Source organism: Solenopsis invicta, chromosome 8, assembly GCF_016802725.1.
Source record: "Solenopsis invicta isolate M01_SB chromosome 8, UNIL_Sinv_3.0, whole genome shotgun sequence".
Taxonomy (NCBI): Eukaryota; Metazoa; Arthropoda; class Insecta; order Hymenoptera; family Formicidae; genus Solenopsis; species Solenopsis invicta.
In genome coordinates this window covers 20,962,086-20,988,586 of record NC_052671.1, presented here as the reverse complement: position 1 = coordinate 20,988,586, position 26,501 = coordinate 20,962,086, and the positions used below count along the sequence as shown (strand labels likewise).

Genomic DNA, 26,501 nt, shown 5'->3' with positions numbered 1-26,501 from the left:
CTCAGCTATCGCGCTTCATACTTTAACCTACCGTTCAATAGTACTTAACGCATCGTGCGGCAAATGCCAAACTTTACATGCAAATTTCTCTGAAATAAAGGCCCATGCACTCAAACGCTCTGATACTTTTTATACCCGCGACCTCCCTTTTCAAAAAAACTAAGGCTTATTTGATTTCGTGTTTTGCAATTGAAAGCATCTCCTTGTTAAGCTCATCACACATAGAATTCCGTAGCGACGTAAAACGTAACCGTAAGGGAATAGACCAATTACAATTGAGTATGCATTTAGTCCGTAGCCGTAGTGTCGAAAATTCCGTATGGTTGAAATTTTTACGGTTACGTTTTACGTTTCTACGAAATTCTATGTGTGATGGGCTTTAGTCTTAGTCTTAAGCCTGTTCTACAATAGCAGTAAACACAAGACGTAAGGTTGTAACGTAAGAAATAAAAATTTTTTATTCGCTTTCCAGATAACCAAGCTAGATTCAACACATTGGGCAAATTAATGCATTGCATGTATTGTTGTGAATTTGCAGGCAATTTGCTGGCTACAGATTTTAACATAAAACTAAGTCAGCAACAGCAAAGAGCAAAAACATCAACATCAGTTAATAAAATGTTAAGAGCAAACGTTTATTAATAATAACATATCATGTTGACAGTAAACTGTCGGCTCGCCATGAGCTTGCATTCGTATATGTCATAATGACAGCAATGTGTCAACAAAATGATGGCACGCATGACATCAAAAGATTAATACAAGAAGTAGAATATTTGATGAATATTGGTAAAGATTCTAAATTGCAGCTTATTATCGACAATTTGGTGACATGAAAATATTCGGTCCCGCCGTATGTAAGACCTCACGCGAACAAGTGAGTGCTAGAGCCATCACTAGGCGGACACGCCGCGGGGGATTTCTTGTGAGTCAAATGCGGCCACAGGCGTTACATCTAGGCGTCACCGCGTCCGACTCCCCAATTCATACCAAGGTTTATACTTCAGTGAGTTTTTAAGAGCTACCTATTGTAACATCGAGGCAAATACTCACTTTCTTTCTTTTAAAACATGACGTGAATATAGAACGCTGTTCCACATAAAATTTTACATTTTTGGTGCAGAAATCGCGATCGATTCGGATTACTTCTTTTTTAATCGGTTTTAATCGCACATTTTTGGCAGAGAAGCATCTTGAGACTATATTAATATTCTGGTGAAAGAATTTTGCAAATATTCCAGTAGATATATACAAATTTCTTGCAAGAATTTGACTGCAGAATTTTTTAGAAGAATTGAATATAGTGAGGAAGCAGATCATAACGTCCTGTTGGTAGAATCTTTCAAGAATTTGCTGCAAAATTTACTGCAGTCTTGCAGAAAATTACTACTAAGGTAATCAAAGCCGACAACAAGGCTTCACGTGTAGATATCATTTATGATGATGACTTGCTGACATTTTGATATCAAACACATCAGTTGAATGTAGTGCACTCATGATAACAATTTGCTGGCAATTTGCTGAATTTAAATGAAGACTTTAATGACGTCAGAACAATAGACAGTTTGTGGAAATACCTTGGTTCTAGTTTGATGAAATTGAATGCGGAATAAGCATAGACATTTATATATTTACTAGATTGTTGACTTGCCTGAAATACATGGCCACAAAATGTATAAAACTCATGGCGCATGCGTACGAAGCATGCGGTATGCATGCATATAAAATATCCATCCATATGATTGACATAAAGAATTTATAATTATTAGAAAAACAAAACAGAAATACACACACATATACACACACACACAAATATTTTTATTTTGTTTTTTACCGCTTACGTCAGGCTATGTAATACATAGATTTTGTTGCCATCTTTTAGGCTCGGTAAATAATGGAGTCAACAGTGCTAAATTTAAGAGTTAATCTTTAATGTAACACATCATGTAACACAAGTGAGATTATTCTTTTATTAACTTTTAATGATTAAAATAGTGGAATACGTATTTTTTGGTATTACCGGTGTTACTTATTCAGTATCGCGCCTTTTAATCTTTTTTTGTTACCAGTAATTAACTACGCAAGTTTAGATACAATACGACTTTAATCCGAGATGATTGTACGTTTTTTTTTTACAGAAAAAATTATACAATACATTAAATACGATTATCACAGATTTTTTAAAATGTTTTTTGTACTTGTTAGAGATAAGCAGAATGAGATGAGACAACTATAAAGCGGAAAGGCCGCGTAGGAGAAAAAATGAGACAGAGTAAAACTTTATAAAAATTTATTTAAATATTAAATATTAATTCTAAATATAAAGTAACTATTTTGATCTAGATAAGTTTGTAATAAACAAAACAAAAATAAAAATAATAATTGCTCAAAAAGAAAAATTTACGAAGTCTTTTATAAGAAGAATGAGAATGAAGATTAGAAGTATTCCCCGAATAGAGAGAACAATAACGAGAACGAGAGAAAGGATAATAGTTTCAAGAATTATTTCGATTCGAGAATCGTTCAAAATGCAATTAAAAGAGAGAAAGAGAGAGAGAGAGAGAGAGAGAAAGAGGGAGAGCAAAGTGAAAGAGTAAAACCACGCAGAGCGAAAGCTAGTGAGTGAAGGAGAGTGAGACAGAAAGAGATAGAGACTTTGCTACTTGAGTCACATGACCGCTTGAACGATTCAAGATATCGTCACTTCTATCTCAAGATTAAACACGTGGCAAGAAATTATCTAAACGACTAGAACACTTTGAGAGATTGATAGTTATGTCTGACGGATCTTGCAGATCCTCAGACAAACTCTTCAAAAAGTGAATATTAGTAAAACCGTAAGATCTTCTAACGAACGTTTGCAGTAATTTGTTTGTAAGACCGTATAGTTCTTCAGACGAATGAGAAAGATGGCGACAGGTGTTTGTCAGACCCTCGTGTTTCGCAAACGAACTACTGACCTGGTGAAAGAATTGGAACAATTCTTTCTTTATTTTACTGCGGGAGATTTTCGTATATAGTTGAAATTTGCCACCTTCTATAGAGTCATGTAAGGATCTCTAATTCCTTTTGAATGAAACTTGCATGCACAATCAAGAATTTCACAGTAGAGAGAAGTTTGGATGCGATCCGCCAGCCATGAAAGTCATCGAGAGAGAGAGAGAAAGAGAGAGAGAGAGAGATTTTTGTGACGGCATGAGTCGCTAACCGAGAATTAGCACCACCCTCGTTGAGGCAACCGAAGCGCCTCTTTAGGCGTTAACAGATTGCTGAGCATGCTTTTTCCCGACGCAGCATCGAAACGCTTCTTTTTTAAACATTTCCGCCAGCCTTCATTAAAAATTGATTAAAGAATGAATTACAGAGAGGAGGTGGAAATTGGAAGTGGGCAGAACTTCACAAGAGGTCAAGTAAAAGTCCAGGTTTGAGTGCGGACTGTGACTGCGCGAACTTTTCCATCCTTGCCTGGATGACAAGTGAGAACTCGACCTAAAGGCCACTTAGACGGAGGATATCGCTCATCTACCACGAGAACAAGAGCGCCTTCAGGAAGTAGAGGATTTTCTTTATTCCATTTGTACATTGCTAGATAACGTTGTAGACACTCTTTAGACCAATAACGCCAGAAGCTTTCGAGCATTTGTCGAGTCAATTGCCAGCGAGAAAGATGTGAAACTTTGATGGTTTCAAGCAAAGGCTCAGGAATAGTGGACAATGAATGTCCAACTAGAAAGTGTGCAGGTGTTAGGACGTGTAAATCGTCCGGGTCATCCGTCATAGGACAGAGAGGACGAGAATTCAAAACAGCTTCTACCTGTGTCAGAAAAGTTGACATCTCTTCATAGGTTAGTAGGTGCGTTCCAATGACTCTTCTGATATGGTGTTTTACTGACTTCACTCCCGCTTCCTATTTTCCACCGAAATATGGAGCGGAGGGAGGGTTGAACTTCCATTGAGTACCGTTATTAGCGAGTAATGAAGCGAATTTACCGGCTTCCTTAAAGGCAGCGTTAAAAAGATTTTTGAGCTCGACATCAGCCCCCTTTAAATTTGTTCTGCAATCACTGGTAAGAGTTGCACAAATTCCTCATCTGGAAGTGAAGCGCTTAAACACAGCGAGGAAGGCTTCGGAAGTACAGTCCGTGACAAGCTCAAGATGAACTGCGGATGTTGACAGGCATACAAACAGGGAAATCCAAGTCTTGTATGTTCTTGAGTTTTTTCCTTTCCAATTCTTGATGTATAGTGGGCCAGCATAATCGACGCCTGAATTTAAAAATGGGCAAGACGGACTCACGAAGGAGTTGTCCCATAATTTGCTTAGCTCGGTTTTGCCTATATCGGGCACAACGAATACATTTTAAAATAAAGGATCGGACTGGTGCTCGTCCTCCAATTATCCAATAGGTATCTCGTATGAATGAGAAAGTACTTTGGATGCCTCCATGCATAGTGCGTTAATGAGCATCCGCAATTATTAAGGAAGTTAAGGGAGAGTGTCGAGGTAGAATTATCGGATGTTTGCTTTTAGATAGGAGAGAAGACGAGATTGAAGACGACCTCCTACTCGGAGAAGGCCATCTGAGTCTAAAAAAGGAGTGAGACGGATAAGATAATTAGAACGAGGAAAAGCGTGACCGAGAAATAGTATTTTATGTTCTTGATGGAACCATGATTGTTGAGTTTTGATCCAATAAGTTCGTGCCTTTTCTAATTTTTGATTAGTGAGAGGTGTGTTTGAGGCTGCTATTGGGGCCTTTCGGAAGTGAGAGATAACTCTGAGGCATAAAATTGTAATGCGCAGTAAAAGAGTAAGGCTGGAGTATTTAGATATGAGATCCTACTGTTCGGGATGGCTGACCTTTGAAATGTAAACTAGATTTGGACGTTCTTCAAAATTTTCCCTTTGAGGTACAATTAGCGGTGCTTGGGGCTATGTGGCAGAATCTTGAGTAAGCCAAGTTGGTCCGGACCACCAACTCGTGTGTTTAATCAATTCACTAGGTGAAAAGCCTCTTGTAGCAAAATCGGCTGGGTTGTCCACTCCGGAGACAAATTTCCACGTTGCCTGAGGTAAGGTCTTGTGAATATAGCAAACTCGATTGTGTACGAAATCTCTCCATCTAGATTATTAATCCACGTATAGGTAATAGCGGAATCGGTCCAAAGAAAAATAGAGTTTTCCTTAAGCTTCAAAATTTGTAAAACACTAGAGGTGAATTTGGTTAAAAGCACTGCTTCAGCGAGTTCCAGACGTGGGATAGTTATCCTTTTTAGAGGCGCAACCTTTGTTTTGGAACAGATTAATTGAGTAGTAACCTCTCTATGTTGATTAACGGACCGGAGATAGATGGCCGCGCACATAGCCTTTTCGGAAACGTCACAGAATCCGTAAATCTCAAGAGGATGCTCAGAATTGAAATAAATCCACCGTGCGAATTTTAACTTTGGTATGTCCTGAAGAAGTTCGACGAATTTAGTCCATTTCGTTACAATAGATGAAGGCAAAGGATCGTCCCAGCCAAGCTTGAAGGACGAGAGTTCCTAAATAAAGATTTTGGCTGTAATGATAACAGGAGAAAGTAATCCAAGTGGATCGAATATTCGGGCAATGGTTGATAAAATATTCCGTTTGGTTAAGACTGTTGGCATTGAGGCAGTAACGGAAAAATGGAAAGTATCTATAGAAGGATTCAAGTTCAGTTCTAAGACATGAATCACAGGAGAATTATCAAATTGTACGAGCATAGAATTAGCGTGTCTCTCAGGGGGAATCGATTGGAGAATTTCTGTGTGATTACTAATCCATTTTTGCAGTGGAAAGCCGCCAGCCTTGCATAAAGAGTCTACCTGTTTAACAACTTCTTGGATTTGAGCTATTGAATCAGCGCCGCCAAATATGTCATCTACATATCGTCCGTGAGTTAAAGGAGGAATGGCTAGCGGGAATTTTGCGCCTTTGTCTTCTATAAGTTGGGCAAAAGTGCGTAACGCTAAAAAGGGAGCGCAGCCGAGTCCATAAGTTACAGTTGTTAATTGGTAATCGATAATATCCTAATTTTGATTCATCCAGAGTGCGTCCTAGAATGCGTTGAAAGGTCCAGTCGTCTTGGTGCACTCGAATTTGCCGATACATTTTCTCAATGTCACAAAAGAAACTGTACCGGGATTGTCGGAAGTAGAACAGGACATCGAATACGTCTGTTTGTAGTTTCGCTCCAGTGTATAATACAAAAGGTCATTAAGAGAAATGTCAGTAGAAGTGCGACTGGAACCGTTAAAAACAATTCTTAGTTTAGTGGTTATACTACTCTCTTTAATGACTCCGTGATGAGGAAGATAATAAACCAGGTTAGGAACTGGTTGAGAAGCAGGAACCAATCTCATGTGATCCAGCTTTTCGTATTCTGATAGAAACTCAGAGTAAGCCTTTGAGAGAGAGTGGGATCATTAGACAATTTTTTAATAAGGTGAGTAAGGATCTTAAGCGCTCGAGTCCTTGAATTTCCTAATTCAGTTGGCGATCGTTTGAACGGAAGTCTAACGATGTACCTTCCTTGCGAATCACGTGAGTGTGTCCTTTTGTAATGTTGTTCACAGACTTGTACACTGATGGATAAGGATGAAGAAGTCAGTGGTGATATCTCTTCGAGTCTCCAAAAGAGATAGATTAAGAAGATTATGAAGTTCATTATCAACTGCAATATGATATTTGTGAACGGCTTTTCTTTCTGCGTAAGGACCAGTAGGGCCGGAGACAATCCATCCAAGTTTGGTGCGTTGGGCGATAGGTGAATTTTCGTCGCCTCGAGCGATGCCGTTCTCAAGTATGCGAGCGTGAACAGCGGCTCCTAAGATGATATCAATAGGTCCAGGAGTAGTATAAGTATTATCAGTTAAAGTCCTTGTAAATGTGGCTAGTTATGCTGATGAACTTGAACAGATGGCAGAGATGTAGTTAATTTTGGAAGGATGTGAGCTGAGACAGAAACTTCAGAATGATGATCATAATGAGCCCTTACTGTGAATTTAATTGAACCTTTAGTGTGGCAAGACTTAGCACTACCAACTCCGATTAAAAAATCGAGGAATGCTTTCTTGAAAGGTGAAGAATTTGTACTAGACGCTCTGGTATGAGTGAGATTTCAGAACCTGGATCAATCAATGCTCGAGTTTGGATGGTTTCTCCATTTTCCTTGGTAATTGATACTTGAGCGGTCGCTAACAATACGGTTTCGTTAAATGATTGATGTTCTCTTGCGGAATGAAGCACGTGATTTTCTTTTGAATTCGTTTTCGTAGCAGATGTTGCAGAAGCTGACGGTGTAGTTTTAGAAATCTTGTTTTGGTGAGTAGTAGTATGATGTTTTTGTCCGCATTTAGTACAGCGTTTGGTGACCCGACAAGCTGATACTCTGTGTTGACCGAGACAATTGTAACAGTTGTTTTTGTTTAATAAGAACAATTCGTTGCTGTACCGATTTCGCAGTATATTGCGGACAATTGCAAATGTAATGACTTTCGGAGCATAAAAAACAGGAACTTGGTTTAGAGGAGTGAGAATTTTTTACTTTTCCTCGGAAGTGAGATTTTGCCGTTGTCGGATATAATAAATTGGAAGATTTTCCGGTTCGAGATTTTTCAAAGGCTTGGAGAAAAAGAAGCCGTGAAATTAGAAATTCATTGAATTGAGTCCAGGTAGGCGGAACTTTTGACGAACCTAAATGGTGCTCCCAAGCCTTGACAGATTCAGAGTCAAGTCGTTGCACTGCAATGAAAACGAAAACATCGTCCCACGTATGAACAGGTCTCTTTAGTGTTTTGAGAGTGCGATAAATCTGCGTAATATTAGTGTATAGCTGCTTTATCTCAATAGCCGATTCCTTTGTCATACGTTTGAGTGTAAATAGAGAATGTAAAGCAGAATGTACAAAAAGGCGCTTGTTCTCGTAGAAAGAAACTAGTGCGTCTTTTGGAAATTATCAGCGGTGAGCACAATGTTTTTTAATAAGTGAGAGGCAGATCCAACTAAACTTGTTTTGAGATATTGCAGTTTCTCGACTGAGCTTAGTATAAGATTGGTTAAAATAAGAGAATTGAATAAGTCTTTGAAAGAGAGCTAATCGGAAGGTGAACTGTTGAACTTTGGGATATCGATGCGTGGAAAGCGAGCATGTTGAAAGAAAACTGGAATACTTGAATTTTGAGAAGCAGCCGGAAGTAAAGGTAGCTCAGTGAGGCTTTCAGAATCATGCTCGATCATTGAATTCATTTTCTCTACTGCTTCGAGATACAATTCATAAGTTGTTAAGTAAATGCTTTCAGAAAAATACGGATCTTGTCGAAGTTGCAATCTATCGTCTGTGTTTAATTTCGTAATTGCTATATTAATAGCATCGTTCATGACGGAAAATTTCTCCCAAGTCTCATGAAGCGCGATCAGACGAGCTCGTATGCGTTGAGGCGTTACATTTGATGGACCGATTTTTACGAGATTTTCAACTGAATTTGAAATAACGTCCTTTAAATTAAGTTGTTGCTCTAAACGAGCTTCTATGTGGCTGAGTCTCATCTTTAGGAGTGCGTGCCGAATCCGGCTCGAAGGACAAAATGTTAGAGATAAGCAGAATGAGATGAGACAACTATGAAGCGGAAAGGCCGCGTAGGAGAAAAAATGAAACAAAGTAAAACTTTATAAAAAATTTATTTAAATATTAAATATTAACTCTAAAAATAAAGTAACTATTTGGATCTAAATAAGTTTCTAATAAACAAAAAAGAAATAAAAATAATAATTGCTCAAAAAGAAAAATTTACAAAGTCTTTTATAAGAAGAATGAGAATGAACGTTAGAAGTTTTCCCTGAATAGAGAGAACGATAACGAGAACAAGTGAAAGGATAATAGTTTCAAGAATTATTTCGATTCGAGAATCGTTCAAAATGCAATTAAAAAAGAGAAAGAGAGAGACAGAGATAGAGAACGAAGTGAAAGAGTAAAACCACGCTTGAACGATTCAAGATATCGTCACTTCTCAAGATTAAACACGTGGCAAGAAATTATCTAAACGACTAGAACGCTTTGAGAGATTGATAGTTATGTCTGACGGATCTTGCAGATCCTCAGACAAACTCTTCAAAAAGTGAATATTAGTAAGACCGTAAGATCTTCTAACAAACGTTCGTATTTGCAGTAATTTGTCTGTAAAACCGTATGGTTCTTTAGACGAATGAGAAAGATGGCGACAGGTCGGACTCTCGTGGTTCGCAAACGAACTACTGACCTGGTGAAAGAATTAAAACAATTCTTTCTTTATCTTACTGCGGGAGGTTTTCGTAGATAGTTGAAATTTGCCACCTTCTATAGAGTCATTTGAGGATCTCTAATTCTTTTTAAATGAAACTTGCATGCACAATCGGGAATTTCACAGTAGAGAGAAGTTCAGATGCGATCCGCCAGCCATGAAAGCCATCGAGAGAGAGAGAGAGAGAGAGAGAGAGATTTTTGTGACGGTATGAGTCGCTAACCGAGAATTACCCCCACTCTCGTCGAGGCAACCGAAGCGCCTCCTTAGGCGTTAACAGATTGCTGAGCATGCTTTTTCCCGACGCAGCATCGAAGCGCTCCTGTTTTAAACAGTACTTTATGTGTATTATGAAAAGTATTTAAAAATTTAAGGATAATATTAAAGTGCAAGTATGTCTGTTCAGGATTCGACAAGAAGCGATGCTCCTCGCGATCTCTGTCTCCGCTGCCGGAGCACCGGACTGCTCCGCCAAGCGGCAGCATTTATCATCGTCGTTATCACGTGGCGCTATCAGTAGATCGCGCAGCTCGTTACCCGTTTGCACAGCCGATCGCCAGCCAATAAATCACTCCGTAATTTATGAAAGGGTGACGTCACGCCCAATTGTAACGTTCGGTTTGCGATGTTGAACGTAACAATAGCCGAAACCGGCGCAATTTTCATTGTTGTTTTCATTGTTCACGAAGACGGTCGTGTGGTGCCATCTTTCCATCTTGTAAGGTGATCGGCGGCGTACAGCCTCGGTGATGAGGCGCACGTGTGACAACATCGTGCGTTATAATTGAATGCGCGCCGAAGTGCCGAACGTGAGAGATTATGCTCCAAAATTCCGGAACCAAGCAAACTGCGCCATAGAAGCACGCAGTCAAGTGCTCGCGCGCGAGAGCAGCCACGCGGTCAATATTTCCGCCGTTTCGCGTTGAAGATCTCCATCGTGAGGATTAACAAGACCATTAAGCTAAACCGAAGATTTCTGATCGGTATGAAGCTGCACTCAATTGCTCAAGATCTCCGTTTCTTGCTCGCACGTGCTGTGTTCATGATCATCTCGATACAAGGCACACTGCGATTCTAGAAAAGCCGACATTTCCACCGGCCGGTTTTCAGAGTAATCATTCTTGCTCCGATTGAATCGCCATAATCGTGACCGATTGCAAGTGATAGTTTCTGTAACAGTGCCATCCGGAGTACACAAGTGCTCCGGCGAGTATATTGCATAATTCTGATTTTCGAGACTTCGTGGTGCGATTCTCGAGAGAAGGTGCGAAGTCGCATAGCGCGGTCGCCGAATTTCGCCCTTAAGGCTTTGATCTCTTTTTTTTCAAATGTGTTAGTGCACATTCCGCCTAAATTTGTTATTTAAAATCAAGTGCTCCGCAAGAAATAAAAGTCTGTAACTGTTTGAGTGTGAAATATAATCTGCAGTACCGATATCGAGGAAGTTTCGTTACTTTAGCATCCTCTTAAGTGTTTAAGTGGAGAAGGTCATTAATAACTTAAATATAAGAAATACACTTTTTAAATCGGAATTAGTGTATTATTCACTAAAAGATAGTGAATAATATAATTTCAGTATGTTTAGAAACATATCAATTAGTGATATATGCATTGTCTTTCATTGACAATACTTTTGGTCAATGTGAGCAACCCCTTCTTGATCGAAGTCACTGAGAAACAATAAATAGTGATTGATAATCACAATTATAAGTACAGCATTCAAATCAGTAAGATTTTACTAATTCACGTTTAGAGAGTAGGTTCTAAAGTGATAATACCTTATTTTTTGTAAACTATTCTGATAGCACAAAAAGATTTCCACAACTTTGCAGTGACATAACAGCGAAACGTTGAAATTATTGCATTTACATAATTGCTGTCAAATCAAAACTTTTACATGAATCACTCTAAAATTTTGTATAAAGTTTGAAAGATGGTAGTACACGATGGTAACACCAGTTTGTATCAGCAACACCGCCTGCCTTTAAACAAGGGTACTTATTGATTTGCCCTCGTGTATAATTATGTATTTAAAAATTATCCATGATTATACATATAATTATATATAAAAATTTTTTTCCGAGATGGAATAAGTGCATTTGTGTACAAGGGAATTATGTTGAAAAAGTGTAACTTTTTTAAAATAAATTACTATATTAATTATATTTGTCTATTTATTAAACTACTTTCGTAATTATAAGTACTAATTTGTATTACTTTTGCTGATCAATTATTTTGTTGAAAGAGTGAATGCAAAATTATGTTTATATTTCAGTTATTATATTAGCTGTTCAATCATAAAATCTATTTATAGATGAACAATAAAAAATCTAGTTAACTATAATTTTTTAAATAATTTATTCTTGTAAAATAACGATGATAATGACATATGTATAATTTATCATTTTTACTTAAACTACATTTTAATGCAAAAGCCTCATTCTAATACTCTCTACTACAATGCATATAATAAAAATATATTAAAAAAATTTCATTCTCATACACAACAAAAACATTGATTATTTGATTATCTATTATTTATAATTCATAAAATAATATTATATTATCTAATTGCAAGGGCTAGCTGGTTGACTTGCTGTTCCTGACTGCAACATAATGGACTGTACAGAGAGCGTAGATGATATGGTAGCTGCAGTCACAGCATCTGTATGATGATGATGATGATGATGATGATACAACGCTGATGCATAATACTGTTGATGATGCGTTAGATGAGGGTGATGATGATGAAGATAACCGCTCGATACTCTATGGTCATTATTATTTTCATTATTACTGTTGTTATTATTATTATTAACAGAATTGTCTTCATGACGGTTATGATGGTGATGATTGTTATTAATTGTGGAGCATAATGACGAAGTTGGTGAAGAAGATGATGACGAGTTCTGTACATTACAACTATTAGCTAGAATGTCATGTACAGTGTGAGGACTTGGCCACTGCAAAGCGTTGTTGGTCGCTGTTTGATGTCCACCACTATCATGAACAGCTGGAGGCGACGATGGTGGCATTTTACCCGCCGACGATGTCCCAACTAGAAATGCAATAATAATAAGTAGTTAGGATGAGTTTTTTAAAATTCCGATACAAGTGATATCTAACAAGGAAACACAGGGAAGTGTCCGCCTCAGATTTAAACAAGTTTTTAATATGTTGTAGTACAGATAAAAATAAGGGACACGTATTTTTTTATACATGCCCAATCTCAATTTTAGGGGGTGAAATACCCCTTTGCATAAAATCGGTTTTTTTCTTTCGAATCGTTAAAACTAGAAGAGATAGAAAAAAATGTTTTAAATAAAAGTTGAATGGCTCGAAGAGTACTTTATAACAATGAAAAAAAAGTTTTTTAATTGTTTTTATACTTTTCCCTATCACTTACCTATTTTTTTTTAATTTTTATTTCTCTTTATAAGCAAAATATAGCTTATTTTATTACAAATTCAACGGTATCTGATAAAGTTACAATGCAACATTCCCATTTTCCAAAAATAATTAAAAACTCCTCTATACGCATAGTATGCGCTCATGTCCACGTGTTCATGCGCTACGGAAGTGACTTCTTTCAATTTTGTCGTGTCTTTAATAAGTTGTACAGATAAAAATAAGGGACACGTATTTTTTTTTATACGTACCCTAATGCACTTTTAAGGGTAAAATACCTCTTTGAAGAAAATCGGTTTTTTTTTCGAAGCGTCTATCGTTGAAACTATAAGAGAGAGAAAAGAATGTTTTAATTGAAAGTTAAATGGCTCAAAAAGTACTTTATAACAGTGATAAAAAAATTTTAAAAAGTTTTTTTAATACTTTCCTCCACCACCTACCTATTTCTTTCAAAATTTTTATTTCTTATTATAGGCAAAATTAAGCTTATTTTATTACGAATTCAATGGTATATGACAAAGTTATGTTGCGACATTTACATAACACTTAAATGTATACATATTAAGGTCAATACAGCCGAGACGTAAAAATTAAATAAGAGATGCATCCAGAGACGCATCCAAAGTGCATGAGCCAAGTGATGTCGTTGTACATATTTCTACACTAATCAAATTTTGTATATAATAAACACATAAATTGAATTGTATAAATGCAGTATAAAAAGTGAAATTTCTAACTAATTTTTAAATTAGTTTTATGTAAGTTCTCTTGTTGTTAGTTGATGAGCTGGAATTAAATAGTAAAGGTATGGAATGTGTGAGTAATAATTTTTTGTAAACCAAGTCTCTTTGTCTGTAAAATGCTGAAGAGAACAAATGTCGAATCATGTAGACCAGTAAATAAATGTTTAACTTCTATTAATTATATTTATTATTTTGTACACAAAAAATTAATGTCTTACAGTCTTACAACACTGTAATTGTTGTCATTCTTCAGTTTGGTGTCATTTTATTTTGAAGTAACAAAAAGAAATATTTGCAATTAAAAACAAGTTATGAATAAATAATAATTTCTTTATTCATAATTTGTTTTCCGTGCATACTCTAACATATTATCAAAAAAATTTTACTAATTTTAGCGGTTTAAAAAAAGTCAATATTATTTTATTATTACTATTATTATTATAAAATTGTTATTTCAACATTTATTGTATTGTATTGATTTATTTTCGTGCTCTTTCGCGCAGTCAATGCCATATAAAACAAATCTATTTTATTGTGAAGTAATATCGAACGCACGGATGAGTAGGCGGTACTATGCGTTATGAAGTGGTTTTTAATTATTTTTGGAAAATGGAAAAGTCGCATCATAACTTTGTCATATACCATTAAATTCATAATAAAATAAGCTTTATTTTGCTTATAAAAAATTTTGAAAAAATAGGTAAGTGGTGGAGGAAAGTGTAAAAAAAATAAAAATAGAATTTTTTACCACTATTATAAAGTACTTTTTAAGTCATTTAGCTTTCAAATAGAACGTTTTTCCTTATCTCTTATATTGTAGTTTCAACGATACACGCTTTAAAAGAAAAAACCGATTTTCTTTGAAGGGATGTTTCATCCCCTAAAAGTACATTAGGACACGTATAACAAAATACATGTCCCTTATTTTGATCTATACAACATATTAAAGGCACATTGAAATTGAAGGGAGTCACTTTCGTAGCGCACAAACGCGCGGACGGGTGCGCGTACCATACGTATAGAGAAGTTTTTAATTATTTTTGGAAAATGGAAATGTCGCATCGTAACTTTATCAAATATTGTTGAATTCGTAATAAAATAAGCCATATTTTGATTATAAAAAAAAAGAAAAATTTTGAAAAAAGTAAGTGATGTGGAAAAGTATAAAAAAAAAATTTTTTTAATTTGTTGTTGTTGTTATAAAGTACTCTTCGAGCCATTCAACTTCTATTTAGAACATTGTTTTCTATCTCTTCTAGTTTCGACGATATACGCTTCGAAAGAAAAAAACCAATTTTCTGCAAAGGGTTGTTTTATCCCCTAAAATTGAAATTGGGCACTTATAAAAAAATACGTGTCTTTATTTTGATCTGTACAACATATTAAAGGCACGTTGACTTCGGAGGAAGTCACTTCCGTAGCACACAAACGCGCGAACGGGTGCGCGTATAGAGAGGTTTCTAATTATTTTTGGAAAATGGGAATATCGTATCGTAACTTATCAAACATTGTTGAATTTATAATAAAATAAGCTTTATTTTGCTTATAAAGAAAAATAAATATTAAAAAAAAAATAGGTAAGTAATGTGGGAAAGTATAAAAAGAAATTGAAAAAATATTTTTTGTTGTTGTTACAAAATACTCTTCGAGCCATTCAACTTTTATTTAGAACTATTTTCTCTAGCTCTTCAAGTTCTGACGATATACGCTTCGAAAGAAAAAAACCAATTTTCTGCAAAGGGGTGTTTCACCCCCTAAAATTGAAATTGGGCACGTATAAAAAAATACGTGTCCCTTATTTTTATCTGTACTATTACATATTAAAAGCTTGTTTAAATCTGAGGCGGACACTTCGATGACTTTCCTTGTCAATATGGCGTATATCATATAAATGCTGAATTGTTTTTTAATACTTTGTATAAGTTGTAAATTGTTGACAAATTATTTATCAATAATTTCATGTTATAGAATAATTAAGAAAACCAACTTTTATTGACTTTTGTTTTGTATTTTTCTTTTGGTCAATGATTCATGTGATTCCATATAATTATTTTTTATTTCAAAATAATTTCAAAAGTTGTTCAAAATAAAACATTTAAAGATGTCTTAAAACGTCCTAGGCTCGATTTTTTATTACTTGGTTAACTTATGGTTAAATTTGATGTTTTACCTAATAAACTTCATTTATGGCATCATTATAGGTAAAGCTCATCGAGAGGCGCGGTCGCATCTTGCGCTTATGTCCCTTTTCTCTGAATGAACGAAACGAGAAAGACCGAGCCTCTTTTACGCGAGTCAGCAAGTTTTACATATACGAGATTATCAGATCTCAGTAACGGCTAAACCAATCAAGTTTTGAGTAGTCTCAATTCGCTTTGGGACGAATTGTGTAATAAAAGTATATTTATTTTTTCTCTTCGTGCCCTACGAGCGGAGATATTGTAAATGCAAAGTCTAAATCTCAACTTTTTCATGTAAGATACGTCAGTTCAGTTAAATTTTTGGTACAGTGCGTTGCATTGATGCCTGAGGTACCGATTTTGGAGACCACGTTTCTTTCTTGATTATTTTTATGTTCATGATTAAATGCTGCAGGGATAGTTGACAGCAGCATTTGGCCATGAACGCAAAAATAACTAAGAAAGAAACGTGGTCCTTAAAATCGGTACCCCAGGCATCAATGCAACGCACTGTACTCGTCCTCAGAATTACGGGGACGTTACGACCATTACACAAAAACCGTATTAGAATTAATGCACGAGGACAACAACGCTGTCCCGGCGGCCGATTGTGATGCAACCTCGTGGTATATTGCAATCGACGGTTAGAAAAAATATCAGCAACGGGCGAACACGACCGAACATGTAGAAGGCCCCAAACGGACTGTCTGTCGTTCTCATTGTCTCAGGAATTCCCCCTTTCACATTTTTGACGCACTGGGGGGCTGGCATACATTAGCCGTGAGCGACTTGTGGTGCACTTGTCGTGTATGTGGTGTAGTACTTCTTGATCATCATGGCCGCCATGACAGATTTTCAAACCTGAATTATATTAACCTGGCGAGTCCGTGGCGGAGTGCGACATACCCCATCTGTTGTTTTCATTCGTATGTTTTTTATTTTTCATTGCGACATTTTAGCAACTTCGAGTAGCTAGATCTTAAGGCGATGCCACAGATATCTATCTAACAACTAGATCGCTACCTTCGGCTGAATAGCTGTGTCCGGCAGGATATCCGGATTCGGCCATCTTACCCAACAAGAAAATGGCGTCTACGCGTAGATTAGGTTAGTGCGTATGTGTTTGACAGGTTTGACAACTAAACCGGTTAACCGCTGAGCACCGTTGAGCATATTAATTGCGATTATCGAGTGTGTTTTTTCGATATCGTGCCATAATGACAAGCAAGAGTGGCATTAGAGCGGCATTGGAGCTGCCATTTTGTTGTAGGTAACATGGCTGAAACCGGATATCCTTCCTGCCTCAATACTGTCATATGCTAATGCCACAGGTTAGCGATCTAGTTTAGTATAGATATCTGTGGGCGATGCTGAACTGACGGTGGAACTCACTTAACGTCGATACTGCAGATTGCTGTAGATTTTTTTTCGGCGAACTGTGGGTCGCGCGTGAGGCGAAGAGTAAGGGGAATAGACTAGCGCACTTTGTCAAACGCACTCATCTGTCCTTGTTTTTTTTACTTTAGCGCCTCTAATGCAAGATCTCTGAACTACAATGAACCCAATTTCTGCTCTTTGCACCAATACACGTGCAAATTACATAAACAATTTTCAGACATCCATTTCTCTCATACTAGAGCTTCTAGGACCATTCTGCAAGCGTCGTATTGTTCTTTTATTTAATTCATACGCAATAAACTACTTATTTCATACATACAAAGTCTAAAACTTTTATATAGGGCACATGTTGTCACGAGTCGGCTGCAGAAGCCGATAATTAAATTATAATTTTTTAATTTACTTTTATTTTTCGTACTAAATTATAGTTTCCCGTGTATGTTTTTGTTACTACTTTAATTGCGGAGAAGGATTTTGCGATCTGTAAAGCCAGTTACGAGAAATGCCTGTCCAAAAATATGCACGTATAGAAACTGGTCCAGCATCGCCTTAATATTATTTGCTTTTTATTGAAATTGCTTCTTATATTATCCCTTTTTGTAATATATTGCAGTTATTTGACGTGATTATGGCGTAAACAAAATTTTATAGACATTATTGTGTTGGGATATGTCACACCCCGCAACATATTTAAAGTAATCTTTTTTCACTACATACTCGCCGGGTTAATATCTCGGTTCGCCTTTGGCGGGCTCGTTTGATTGGTCAATTATATTCAAGTAGGCAGTTTTTGAAATTTTAGACTTTTTGCTTCTATTGTATGTATGTTTGTATGTGTGTATGTTGTATGTATGTGTGTGTGTGTGTGTGTGCGTGCGTGCGTGCGTGCGTGCGTGCGTGCGTGCGTGCGTGCGTGCGTGCGTGCGTGCGTGCGTGCGTGCGTGCGTGCGTGCGTGCGTGCGTGCGTGTGTGTGTTATCAGGGAAAATGTGGTTCGCTTTTTTAAATCTGCCTCCAAGTCATAATTTTTTAACTCTAGCATTAATGTAAATGCATATTTTGAATAATTTGACGTTTGAAACAAGTGTCAAATGATTGAATGAAGATATAAAAATAATTTTAATGCCTGTTGTATGTACAATGCCTTTTCTGTAACATTAACACAAAAGGAAGTTTCTTATAACTTTCTAATGTTTTTCTTCATATTTTTTAGATAATTTTCTAACAATTTCAGCAAAAAACAAAAAACGTAAAAAAAATCGATTCCAAAGTAGGTTCCCCCTTTAATAAGTATGGTAAGTACCTTTTTAATCTTCTTTATTAAAGTTAATAAAGTTGTATGTAACTTTTACATTGTATATAGAATTTACTGAACTAGTTAAAGTAATACATGATATTAAATATGCACGCTATGTTACCAAAAAAATAAATGTTAATTCTAATTTAATTAAATGTGTATTGATAATTCTGTGTTACCTAATATTTAATAATGTTTCTGAGCCTCTTATAAAAGGTATTATCTTTTATAAAAGATAATTCATTTTTTAACACTGCGAACATATTTAATATCATGTATTATTTTACTAATTCAGTGAACTCTGTATACATTGTAAAAGTAACACTTGACTTTATTAGCTTTAATAAATAGGATTCAAAATGTACTTATTAATTAATCGATACAGTTACATATTTTTTAAACCAGAGAGAACACGCAGCGTTGAGGCCTCTACGACTTAACTTTTAAAATTAACTGTAAAACAGGCATTAGAATTATTTTTATATCTTTGTTCAGCTATTTGATACTTGTTTCGAACGTCAATTTATTCAAAATGTATATTTACATTAGCTAGAATTAAAAAATTATGACTTGAAGGCAGATCTGAGAAAGCAATTAGGTAAACATCAGGTTAAGTTTAATCATAAGTTAACCAGATGAAAAACCAGATCTTATAAATGTCACAATATTGTCTAGTAGTTTCATAAGATGTTTTATAAATACATAAGAAAACATAATGTTGCTCGAGGTATTTTTATGATACATAAATAATAAAACTGAATAATATTTCGAATTATCTTATGTGGATTCAACATTTAGACTAAATTAATCAGTCTTTCTCAATTAATAGGAAAGAAATTAATAAAAGTGAGTAAAACAATTTCTCAAATTCAATCTTTCGGAACATTTATTCAAAATTTTTATACTCAAATTATCACTTAAGTTAAATAAATTACTTAAATTGTTTAATCATATACAAAATACTAACCTTGATGATGATGATGTGTGATGGAAGGCGGCGCTGTTGGATGATAAGGTGTCGGTGTATACGGTACTGGACAGAGGGCTGCACCAGCCGCTGCGGCGGCTGCATAGAGATGGTGATGATGATGATGATGATGATGAGCTGAATGATGTGGATGATGATGCATAGTTGTCGTTGTGCCAACTTTATTTCTTAATATCCTTGATATACTGGATACTGATGGGACGTTATATTTGTCGCAAACGCCATCAGATAATAATCGATCTCTGATCTCCCAGGCAAAGATTCCTGGATCTTTTAATTTCAATTGCTTAATGTATTGCACGACTTTTGGTGTTGTCACACGTGGTTTGCTGCCACCAATCGCGCCCGGCAGAATACTACCCGTTTCATGATAGCGTGCTAGTATCTTACTAACACATCCGTGACTGACACGTAATTGTCGCGAGATATCGCATGGTCTGATACCCAATTGTGCAAGCTCGACTATTCTTAATCTGACAGCATTGGGCAGTGGTCTTCCATTAACGAATACACCGCCTAATTGATTTACTTCTCCATATTGTTGTTGATGTTGCTGTTGCTGTTGATGTAATTGTTGCGGTTGTGTTCCAATTTCAGTGGTGTTGTTTTCTGTAACATAATTGATATTCAACAATAATAAGATTGAGACCTATGAAAATGTCAGTCATAAAGAAGAGAGGTAATAAAAGTGATCCGCAACAGAGCTTGGTGCCCAAAAATAATTTCTGTGCCTATTGAGTTGGAATGAAAGTAATGCCGTATTTTCTCAGTACATATTTTGTTTTCTTAGAAAAAACGTTCATCTATAATAGAATAAATATATATTTTAATGTGATAGCTTACACTCCTAAGTGTCACTTAGTGTGCAAAATTTGTATGTAAAAACATTTGTGTTCATTTGAGATCGAGTAAAAAAATAGAGAAGCTGAGATCGAGAGAAAAATAGAAAAAAAACATAATATTTTTGTTTTATTTAATGTTGTTTTATTTCCGAAATGAAAAAAGAAACGTTAACTCAAACGAAAAAAATGCGTGCTGTGTATAGAGACAAAGTAAACATATGTATCAAAGATGGCTTGTGCAGATATGTGAATCATCTTGATATCTGGGTGCCGTATGATTTGTCTGAAAAAAATTCAATCGCACTTCCATCTACGATTCATTCTTTAAACACAACGAAGCAAAATTCAGATTTAAAATAAATCATAATGAGCAATAAAAATTAGTTATCCTTAACAACATAGTAATAAAACTTTGAGATCATTCAAAAAAGTCATTAAACACTTCAAAATCGGAGCTTTATTTTAAGAAAGTCGTGTTCTGTATTTAATGGAACTGAAAAGATGCTGTGTATTATGAACCCTGTATTCTTTCAAAGAATGTACTGCTACAAATAAGTACTGCGTTTAATTAGACAAACTGAAGAAAATCATTGCAGAAAAGTACTCAAAACTAATAAATAAAAAGAATGTTTTAACTGTTTTATTCCATTAGAAGACATAGGCCTCATATTTCATTATAGTCAGAAAAAATATTGCAACTCGACAAAAATATTCAATCGCAGTATATTCACTGGACCTTGCTCTTTTGGATTACTATTTGTTGAACAACCCATTACGTTATTTTTAAATATGAACATATTTTCTTCAATTTTAATTTAAAACTTACATTACTTTCCTTACAATCTAATAATTTCTTCCTAATATAGCGGATCTTGTTTTATAAACTTTAAAAGCTCTTTAACCTATTCTTTAATCCATCCTTTTACGTCAGATATATAAATAATATAGCAGCTCCCACACATCTACTTGGATGAACTTTTGGATGAAAAATTGAATTCTTTCCACTCCAAACAAAAAGAAAGATGTTAAAAATAGGACATTTCTTATTCTGATGTGAATATGATATCTAATTTATTTGTTGGAAAATGTTTGTGGGATTCTTTCTAAAAGCAGAAAATATAAATAATTTGTCCACCGGATCCAGGGAAAATTGTAAAAGATCGGGATTTATTAAACGTAATTAAAAATAAAAATTAAATGTAAAATAAACATTATCTTTAATTTAAAACATAATTTAAATACAATATACGGAACGTTTCAACTGCAATAACAAGGGAACCTCTCAAAGTATCACACCCCGATTTTAATAAAACTTTATACATATTATATTTAGGTAACATAATTAGATGATTTTAGAAACTATCAGTTGTGGCCCAAATTCGGTTTCAAGGGGTGAAATCTCTTATGTGTATAGTGGTTTTCAGTTTTTTTTCGTTATATCTCGGAAATTATTGGAGATATCATTTGTATAAATGTTTTATACAAAAGATTTACAATAAAATTACCTCTATTCAGTCACGTTAATAACATTTTTAAGAAATAATTATTTTTAAAAAATTTTTTAAATAATTTTTTAAAAAAATATTCTAAAAAAATATTATTGACATGAATAAATAGAAATAATTTTATTGTAAAACTTTTGTATAAAACATTTTTTTATATTTTGAATGGTTATCGAGACATAGAGGGAAAAGCTAAAAATCGCTTTACACATGAGGACTGATTTCACCTCTTAAAACTGTATATTGGCAGCAACTGATATTTTCTAAAATCATCTAATTATGTTACCTAAATGTATGTAAAGTTTCATTAAAATTGGGTTGTGGCACTTTGTTTTTAGGCGATAAAACTTTTAGAATTTTTTAAAAAAGTATAAATTATAAACAAAATAATAAACCGCTATCATTTCTACGCCATCTTTGAGGTAAAATGGCATGGCGCACTTTTTTATAGTGGTTTCTCTTGTAGGCCTAATCCACTTTCTATTCCATTCTCTATTTTTTAATGCACGAATTTCAAATTCTATTTTCACTCTTTTGAAATATATTATTATTACATAAAAATTCACTCAACTTTTATACGACAAAATATTTTTGATGCTATAATGATACAAAATACATATAAAAGATGATTTCACTTCTTGAAACCAAATTTGGGACGCAACTGATAGTTTCTAAAATCATCTAATTATGTTACCTAAATGTGTGTAAGGTTTTATTAAAATCGGGGTGTGACACTTCGAAAGGTTCCCTTGTAAGCCATCTAAACAATATGACACATAAACCAAATATTCGAAGAAAACCGTTATTGAAATATTATTAAATGATAAAATAAAACAAACTATTAATAATAAGAATCGCAATTAACGAAGGATCAGAAAAAATAAATATTTAAAATGAAGTTAAATAAAACCGCTACAAATGATAAGCTAAAGAAACTTATTCTTTTATAATTAAACTTGCACGATTGATTGTTGGGGACTTTTAAGTACGTAAGAAAGATTTCCATCTAAGAATCATTATTCCTTCTTTATTGTTTTTTTCACAACTCTCTACTCATTAGCCAAATTTTTACAAAAGATTATTAGTAAAAGTATAGATGTACAATTTTTTATTTGTATTTCTAATTCACGTGTCCGAATTTCTGAGATGCTGTGCGATCTTTACTGGTCGACATAACAAAATAAATAAATTAATACGAAACTATCATTTTATTTTGTCAGAGATGCGGTTGTTAGGAATATTGTGGAGGATGAGCAAATTATCAAAAAATATTTTGTTATTCTTTACATCTGGAATATCTCTGAGATAGTAGCATTTTTGATAAATAAAAATATTTTCATGATTGATTTTACATGACAAAATCAATAATGTTATTAAGGTACATAGGAACTAACACTGTTGTTTACAAAATCTTCTATAAGGATTGTCGCCTCACATGTAGGGCAAACAAAGTAACAACTGAGAACTAGAGTGAAAGAGCATATCAATAATATCAAACTTGATTTATCTAGACTTTCCATGATAACTAATTATAGAATTGCTTCAGATCATTCATTTCCCAGCAAAAAGTAAGTTACATGTAATACAAATGTTAATTATAATTTCCCATTCAACCATGTAACTGTTATATAACAAGTACGTTATATAATAATTATATTGTTGAGTGGCAAATTACAAGTAACATTTGTATTGCAGGTGGTTTAGTGTTTGCTGAGTTGATTGAAACATTATAAAAATTCTTGACTCTGAGTCGAATTATTAATTATAAATTATTTATTATTAATTATTAATAATAATAATTTATTATTAATTATTAATAATAGATAATTAATAATTAATTAACTATAAATGATTAATTTTGGAAATGATACATATAAAACAGCAAACGTATGGAATAAATTCACATAAAGACACGAGTCTGAAACTTCTGGCTGACTCTTATCTTTGTTTACTTGACTCGATTACAAAATATCAATAATTAATGATACATAATAGGGTCACTCGTTTGTCACCTCTCTGCCTCATTTGTTCTTTGTCTGTACTAACAACAAGTTCATTTTGGCTGATAGTGGAATTTTATTGATCAATTTTGATTGAGAATCTATGTAAATTAATTTATTGGTTTAAATAGTTAACATTATTATTATTAACTGTGTTATAAAGATTTTTTCTTTTTCCGTTTTTTTTTTTATTATTATATTGATCTTGAATGTTACGGAAATTTGCCTCAAAAATGTACTCTACTTCACATCGAGTGATCTTTATATAATTTATTTTGATATATTATAATTTTCTGAATCTCTTCATTGAGAAACTTGTCCTTACATTTCATCATGTGCTCCAATTTTGACGTTCGTGAATAATTCAAGGATCGATGTTTGCTGTTTGCCATCAACAAGAAAGCGTTTCCGACGGTAAATTATGCGAGCATAATTGTAGAAGAATAGGTTTCATTACCTTTATAATTTAGTAGTTCGTTTTATCACTTAATTTATAATATTTCAATTATTAAAAACAGAGGTTGATTTATGAGCCACAAAATCGTAGTTTAGAACAATAAAAATTATTTTTAATTCAAGGTTCCTTCCGTATATTTTATTTATGTCATATTGATTGTTTATATTGCTGAAAAAGGTTTCATACAGCCAAAACGTTCCATATGTTTAAATTATGTTTTGAATTAGAGATAATTTTTATTATTACCAATTATAATTTTGTGGCTCATAAATTGACCACAATTATCATGCTTTAATTATGTATGTTTTATCTTTTCAACAACATATATTGAACTGATCTATCAGTGGTATACATGTATTTATACAAAGTATATCAGTTCCTATACGCAGAAGTCAAGCAACGTTGATAGCGGTTCTGACTTGGATGGGTAACCGCGCTTGGAAATTTCCGAAAAAAATTCCTGAGAAAAACTGTAAAGCTGGCATCTCCAACATTGAAAAAAATTAGGAATACGGTATAATTCTAATATAACATTAGCTTTACAGAGGTGAGAAAAAAGATTCCCAAATACTTTTCGCCTTAGAGAACATTTTCATTTTTTTTTTTTATTTAATGTTAATTATACATTTTTCATAATAACAAATAATAAAAGGCCAAAACAAGCTAAATTGGTTAGGTTTTATAAATATCATAATAATTTCTTTTAGTGTTGATAACATATTGTTGAGGAAACGTTTTAACCTCTCACTTGGTCTTCATCAGCCGTCCATAATTACAAAAATAAATGTTTAAATGTTCCTACATAATATGTCATTCGTGATTGTTTGCTCGTATGGTCATAATTAATCATGAATTCTACATAATATGGAGCACTTACATATGACGTTCATGTAAATCAAAATTTAAAATATACTCGTTATGCATTGTCTGTTAATGTAAAATTATACATAGCTATATAGTTCGTTGACGTGCGAGAACAGTCTAAGTCCATGTTATTAAAATAATTGTCAGATGGTTAAAAAGGTAGTTGTCAGGTGTGAGAAGGAAAATACCATAAAAATTCTTTCTAGATATATTCGCTTTCGATTGTTCAAATAAAAAACATTCACTAAAGGTTATCAAAAATTTTTTAAGAATGAATAAATTGAACACTTACAGATTGATTATAGCATGGATGGAATACTGTACTCGTTCGCCAATGCATATCTATACGGATCGATAACCTATACGAGTGAGAGAATTTAACAGATATAGGCAAGCTAAACGTGGTAAAATTTATAGGACATAAACAATATTTGCTGTTTTTCTTATATTATGTTTTCCTTTTTTTGAATCTTTCTTAGCAAATCTATCAAGTAAATTAAAGTTGAATTCGTTTAGCAGCTCTGTATCATTTTTCAAATTAAAGCCATTACTCTGCTCTTTTATATAATATGTATCACTTTCGAGAGCATTCTTTTATAGTATTTTAATTACATGCCTACAATTTCTGCGTTATCCTAATCTATTGTAATGTAAAATATGTTCCGACATGACACAGTGTCTCGACGAATTTAATCTAACTTTTAATCTAACTCGACAAATTCTTTATAATATTGAAATAAATACTTTTTAATAGTAAAATATTTATTCCATTAATTTTAATGTACAAATATATATTTTTTGTTACATAGAATGTTAAAAAAGTTTTACTTTGTTCATTGATATACTATGCACGTTTAATTTTGCATAATTCGAAATGTGTACAGCCATAAAAGTTCTATAAAAAAAGACACTCGAGCGTATGTATAAATATTCATACATGATAATATATTCAAGTTTAAGAAGAATGAAATATGTGTAATTATATTTCAAAATGTACCTTGAAAAAAGGTCGAAATGTTCGAATGTAAAAATTTGAATATAAGAAATGTCGACTATTGTGTAATAGCATATCAGCATCACTAAAAACAGGTTACTAAACAAATAATTCTATTATTAGAATTTGTCACTTAATAACAGAGATAATACGAGTAGCCATAATATCTACACACGTCTCATGATATCACCTTTTCTTCTATTAATTTAATACTAATACTGATACTGATACTAATAGTCATCCTAAAATTAATTCATGTATTGCACAATACATTTCAGTCTTGCACAAGAAAAAATTAAAACAGGTACAGTCAGTTTTGGGAAACATAATAGTACTTATTGAATTGATATATTTGGTTGAAAACATTAATTATGCATATGTAATGTACAAATGCATGTATATGCTTCCTATAGAAATAATTTCTTAATAAAAATATTTATTAACTGCGTATTTATGTATTTATATATGACAACCTCAATGTCAAGAGGTACTCTTGTGGTACCTTCACCCCTTGTAATGTCACCAT

General features: G+C 33.9%; 1 protein-coding gene across 1 annotated transcript; it reads right to left on the bottom strand.

The window, feature by feature from the left end:
• Positions 1 to 1,309: 1,309 nt before the first annotated feature.
• On the bottom strand, positions 1,310 to 26,501 carry LOC120356789 (paired box protein Pax-9-like). Its single transcript, XM_039453160.1, has 3 exons — positions 26,478 to 26,501; positions 19,296 to 19,965; positions 1,310 to 12,361 (listed from the first exon to the last, which is right to left on the bottom strand). The coding sequence occupies exons 1-3, from the start codon at positions 26,499 to 26,501 to the stop codon at positions 11,871 to 11,873; spliced, it is 1,185 nt and encodes a 394-aa protein (XP_039309094.1). The 3' UTR covers positions 1,310 to 11,870.